The following is a 5,624-nucleotide window of genomic DNA, read 5'->3' as shown; positions in this document are numbered from 1 at the left end:
CTAAGTGCTTTTTGTCAGCTGAGGAATCAAATGGAAAGCTCCTCCACAGAAAGTCATATCAGGCGCTCTGTAAAATCAGATTTTTGGAAAAAAAATGCAGTTGTTGATCATGTTTATTTTGCATAAATTCACTTACTGCTTTTTGAGTTAGTGTTTATAACTTAAAGGCCAAATGTACAATCCTATATTGGATAAGAGATGTAACTAAATAGATGTGGCATTGTATTGTGCACTGGATAAATTTTTTTAGATCTTTAAGTCAAAGATTTTTATGAACTGTTTTTGCGTGAAATGGTTAAGCACCGTAGATTCAGCTAATCGGTTAAAATGAGAGCAGTTAGAGCAAATCCAATTATATCCCCTTTAAAGCACGTTTATTGTTCCTCTATTCTAAGGATCTGAGAAAACTGAGACAAAAATTTGTTTCAGTTGTGTGTGCAGTACAAATTCTGTAATTATAGAAAAGAGGTTGGCATTACTCTGCTTAGTGTTAAGAAAAATTCATATTATGTTTGATTAAATAACAGGAAAAAAGCACTGCAGAAGTTATGCATTAGGATGAAGAATTTATTATATATACAGTTAAGCAATTCTACTGTAGATGTACTTCCTGATTAAAGAAAATGAATACAGTAATCAAAATAGCATGGTAACTACAATACAGACTGAAACTTGACTAAAACAGAAGTTAGCTATTTGACTTGAAAGAACACGGGACCTGGAACAACAGATCGCAGGTTGCATCATTAACCAGGACAGTAAAAAACTGTACAGTACAAGCAACACGTTACAATAAGTTATGACCAATAAGGCAGTCTCTCTCATTTAGGACAAAAGGGATAAAGGGAAAGATATTAAAATCTCATAAATCCACCATATCTCTTTTCCATCTCTGGGACCTCTTTGGAATAAGTTTCCCCATCTTCTTCTGAAGGGAGAATGGAGTCGGCGAAGCGCTTAAGAAACCCACCGTACCGTTTCTGGTAATCCAGCCACCACTCTGGCCTGCCCACTCTTCTCATGAAGCCACCGTATCTCTTTTGCAGCTCTTTGGCTTCGTCTTCCAGTTCTGGGCTGCGCTTTATGCTTCTCATGAAACCTCCGTACCTTTTGTTGATGTCTCCATCATTTTCACTTATTTCTCGGTAATGCCCTGCTTCAGGGTTATCCCCTGTTCCTAAAAGCTCTTTCAGCAGGTCAGAGGAATTAGCCAGGGCATCGTCATCTGAGTCTTTCTTCATGAACCCTCCATACCTCTTAGCCAGGATCTCTCCTCCATTAGCTTCATCCTCTGGTTCTACCCGATAGAGCTCATCCATTTTCTTCATGAACCCTCCGTATCTTTTCATGAAGCCTCCATACTTCTTTGCAAGCAAATGGTTCTCGTCCAGCTCTTTCTTGTCTCCTGGAGCAACGCTGCCATCCTCAGAAAGGTCCAGCTTTGTCAGCTGCAGGAGCTCCTTGCAGGTCTCCCAGGCCTTGGCAGAAGGCAGCTTTCCTTCACATTCCAGTGTACATGCCTGAAAAACGGATGGGGTTTGCTGAGAATGACTTGATAGCAACAAACACCTCACTGTCACCTTGTCATAGCTTTTCTTGCTTTTAAAAGGCCATGAGCGAGCCTCTCTCCGAGTGGCTTGGAAGGACAGCTCTTCAGGAAGGGCTGCTCTGAAGGCTTTCATATCCTTCTGCAAAGGACATGGCATCTCCACTCTAAGAGAGAGAGTACCAGACCAGCTGGATCGTGGGTCTCGCATGGCAAGGCTGTCCCAGTGATTCTGTTTCAAAGCAAGCTGTATGTACGGTTCCTGCACCTCCCTTACAGTGGGGTGCATTTTTATGAACGTTTCTATTTACGAATGGACAGTTAAAATCCAATTGTGGTTCACTTCATAAGGAGTGTGTAGAAGTGTATGCAATGTTCATCATTAAAAGTAACATTCAGAAATTTCAGGAACAAAGCCACTTAGAACTAATAAAACAGCATCATTGTTGCAAAGAAGCCAGCTGCATTGTATACTGTGCTGCTTGGTATCTTCAACACACTGCATAGCTCTAAAGGCTGTATTTCTGTCTATTATAATTTGATTTAGTTTATGGAGCACATCTTTCAAATGTGTACCAATTCAAATGTAGAAATACAGACTTCCTGAGGCAGATCAAACTTCTGATTTTGCTAGTTTGACTTACAAAGCAGTGATCATCAGGAAGAGGGAAAAAAATCCCAAGCTGTGTTGCTTCTGACGGGAAAAGAAATTACTGAGGCTAAGACAAAAATGCTGTCAACACCGGTATGCATATCATATAACCTGTCAATATTAACATACATTTTAGCTACTTTTGTGTTGGGAGATTTACCCCTTGTGAAACCAAACTCTTCATCTGCAGAAAGGTGAATCCAATATTTTTAGTTCTTTGCCACAGTTTTCATGTAAAAAAAAAAATAATTAAAAAGAAATCACCAATAATTTTAGTAATAGAAACAGTTATTTTGCCTATGGATGATGACTTCTAAGGATCTCAGTATACTTTAAAAGTGTGAAATGAAATCTCAGCATAATTCTCTCAATAGTTAGCTGACCAGCTCACTACCTCTGGCCTTACCTGTCTGTTGAGCTGTTTTATTCTCAGAAATTTACATACAGTTTTTTATATGATCACAAGAAAATTACATGGATTTATGTACTTTGCAACACAATAATTTACTTTAACAGGTACTACATACTTATTGCTATATACTATAGTTATGCAATAAAGAGAATTTGGTCTCAGCTTCAGCCTGACCTTGAAATTGCTCCAAGTCAAAGCAAAACCACGTCTTTCCCTTGTTCTTCCCTTCTCAGTTAGTTTAAATAGCATATTGCCAAGTGAACATATGCCATCTTGTATGTATGAATGACCAGGTTATATCTTACAGATACAATATGATAATACCGGTTCTAATATTACTAGATGCTAGTGTCTGGAAACATTTGTTTCCAGAAACTGTTTGTACCTGTGTAAGAAATATATGTTATGGCACATTGCTTCTTTCCCCATTTCAACTAATAAGTGTTGTCATGGAGTGGAACTTTAATTATTTCTTGAACAATTACTGAAGGGTATGCAAGAGAGACTACAGACAACCAAAAAAGCACGCAGCCCTCCCTCCAAAAGGGCAGATTACCACCTTTTTCTTTTTTTTTTCTTTTTCATGGTTAATATTAAAGCTAAAGTTTGATTGAAAGCTTGAAGGGTTAAGTATAGGTATACAGAACCTCTTTTGGACTGTTGGCCAGCCACCCTAAGAATATTGCCGTTATAAACCTGCTGTGGTTAGCAGCGAGTCCTTGCTTTAGACTAAGCAGAAATACTTGGTGACTCCTTATTCTGCACAGAATAGGTTCAGTCCTTCCTTTTTCTTTTGCTTCCAAGTAACCGATGACGCCTTAGGAGGAAAACTTTCCTGAACATCTGGCAGTGCTGAGAGCCTGATGCCTCAGCATCGCCTCTATTTGAGGTCAGGAACTGCAGGAACCGCTGGCTGAGGACTTGGCAGCCCGAGTTCCTGCGTTCCTCAGGGGGGTCTGAGGGACCACAGCCCAGCACTGATCCCGATGCTTAAATTTCGAGTTGAGCTGGCTCTGTGAATATGCCATTTAATCATTTCAATATCATTAAAAGTACGGATTAAGAAAAAAACAACAACACCCTGCGTTCTGTTTTTTAACATGATTTACCTCGGGAGATGCCGCAGTGTCAGAGACTTTTTTACAGGCGTATTCCTAATTGCACAGCAGCACCGGGAGGGAGAGCAGCAGGAGCTGTTCGATTTGGGCTCGAACCTCCCTTTTCGCCAGATTTCGGCCAAGTTTCCAGGCACAGCCCCCAATCTCCATTTCGCTTTCAGGGCCCCCGGGGGCGCGCTGTGCCGGGGGTGCCCCGCTCCCCTCGCCCACGGCAAGGGCCGAGCAAAGGCGGGGGGCACGGAGGGTCCCGGCGGAGCTGCCCTCCGGCCACAATTCCCTTTCCCCTTCAGTTTTCACTCGACTTTCTCCTCTCTCCCCCCCGGGGGGGGGGGGGGGGGGGGGGTGTCCCCTCCAAACAGCGCCGGGCTGGGGGCTCTCTGCGGTGCTCTCTCCCCCCTTCAAAACCCCATCCTCGTCCTCACTGTGTCTTATTTTTCCCCTTCTCTCGGCCCGCTGTCCCCCAGAAAGGGGACTCTGGACGGGAGGGGGTGGATCCCGGCCCCCCGGCGCCTTACCAGCGGGTGGATGTCTGCGCGGGGCCCCAGGCGGTACGCGCAGGTCGCGCACTCGCGGCCGCAGTCGGCCCGCACCCGCGGGAGCAGGCAGGTGCTGAGCGCCAGCAGCGAGCAGCCGAGCCGCAGGAGCAACGCCATGGGGCTGCGGGAAGGGGAGAGAGAGGCAGAGAGAGAGAGGTCAGACGGCAGCCGCCCCCCCCCCCCCTTCATCCCCCCAAAACCCCCGGGACGCTGTGACTGGAGGGGGAGCGGAGCCGCCCCGACCCTAAGCTCCCGTCCTGGGCAGCGCTCGTCCCGAAATGCTGCATCCGAAATGCTTCGTCCCGAAATGCTGCGTCCCGAAATGCTCCGTCCCAAAACGCCCCGTCCCAAAATACTCCATCCTGGAGCGCTCCATCCGAAACGCCCCATCCCAAAATGCTCTATCCCAAACCGATCCACCCCAAATGCTCCATCCCAAATGCTCCATTCCCAAATGCTCCATCCCCAAACGCTCTGTCCCAGATGCTCCATCCCAAATGCTCCATCCCCAAACACCCCGTCCCAAACCGCTCCGTCCCAAACCGCTCCATCCCAAAACCGCCCCGTCCCAAAATACTCCATCCCGGAGCGCTCCATCCCAAAACACTCAGTTCCAAGTGCTCCATCCCGGACCTCTCCATCCCGAAATGCTCCATCCTAAAACACTCCATACTAAAACGCTCCATCCCAAAATGCTCCATTCCAAAACGCTCCATCCCCAAACTCCCCATCCCAAAATGCCCCATCCCAAACGCTGCATCCCAAACCGCTCCGTCCCAAACCACTCCATCCAAACCTCCCCGCCCCACCCCGGCCGCCCATCCCCAGCCTCATCTCCCGTCTCCGGAGCACAAAGCCACCGGTGCGGCGGGTCCCCCCGCCACCCCCGCCGGTTCACTCACGCACTGCCTCCCCTCGGGGCTCCGGGCGGGTTTTTGAGCCTTGCTGCGGTGCCGGCGTCGGATCCGCAGCCCTTTTATAGCGGGGCTGGGCAGCCTGCGCCCCCGGAGAGAGACTCCGCGCTGGGGACGGGGAGGGGGGCACCGAGGACGGCCTCGGTGAGCGCCGGGGGGGCGCCGAGCGGCTGCGGGCGGCGGCACTTTATAATTAGGGAACGCGGGCAGAGCGCGGCCTCCCCCAATCGCCGCCGGGCTCCCGCTGACGCAGCCCCTACGACATCCCCCCCAGACCCCCCCGATGTCCTGCACGCCCCCGTCGGGGGCTCCGAGGGGGCGGGCGGGGTGGCCGTGCCCGTGCCCGGCCCCGTAAGGCGCCCGCGGGGAGGTTTTTTTTGGGGGGGGGCTGAGGCATCGGAGTGAGTCATGCCGCACCCCTGGGGGTCGGGGAGGTGGGTTTTAGT

General features: G+C 48.6%; 1 protein-coding gene across 2 annotated transcripts; it reads right to left on the bottom strand.

Moving 5' to 3' along the window:
- Positions 1 to 549: 549 nt before the first annotated feature.
- On the bottom strand, positions 550 to 5,342 carry PENK (proenkephalin). Of its 2 annotated transcripts, none has more exons than XM_083822329.1 (3): positions 5,167 to 5,342; positions 4,244 to 4,385; positions 550 to 1,520 (listed from the first exon to the last, which is right to left on the bottom strand). In XM_083822329.1, exons 2-3 carry the CDS (start codon positions 4,379 to 4,381, stop codon positions 855 to 857), a joined length of 804 nt encoding a protein of 267 aa, XP_083678455.1. In that variant the 5' UTR covers positions 4,382 to 4,385; positions 5,167 to 5,342; the 3' UTR covers positions 550 to 854. The 2 variants fall into 2 exon arrangements, with proteins under 2 accessions (XP_083678455.1, XP_083678456.1); XM_083822330.1 differs by having other exon boundaries at positions 5,171 to 5,304.
- Between the last annotated feature and the right edge of the window lie 282 nt (positions 5,343 to 5,624).

Source organism: Anser anser (genome assembly GCF_964211835.1).
Source record: "Anser anser genome assembly, chromosome: 2".
NCBI lineage: Eukaryota > Metazoa > Chordata > Aves > Anseriformes > Anatidae > Anser > Anser anser.
Note: the sequence above shows the minus strand (reverse complement) of the source record. Positions and strands in the feature narration are given on the sequence as shown.

Bases quoted from the DNA above. Each gene is read 5' to 3' on its own strand.
- PENK (XM_083822329.1), bottom strand. From the start codon at position 4,381: ATGGCGTTGCTCCTGCGGCTCGGCTGCTCGCTGCTGGCGCTCAGCACC. The intron at 1,521-4,243 runs GTAAGGCGCCGG...TCCGTTTTTCAG, and splicing joins GCGCAGACATCCACCCGCTG to GCATGTACACTGGAATGTGA.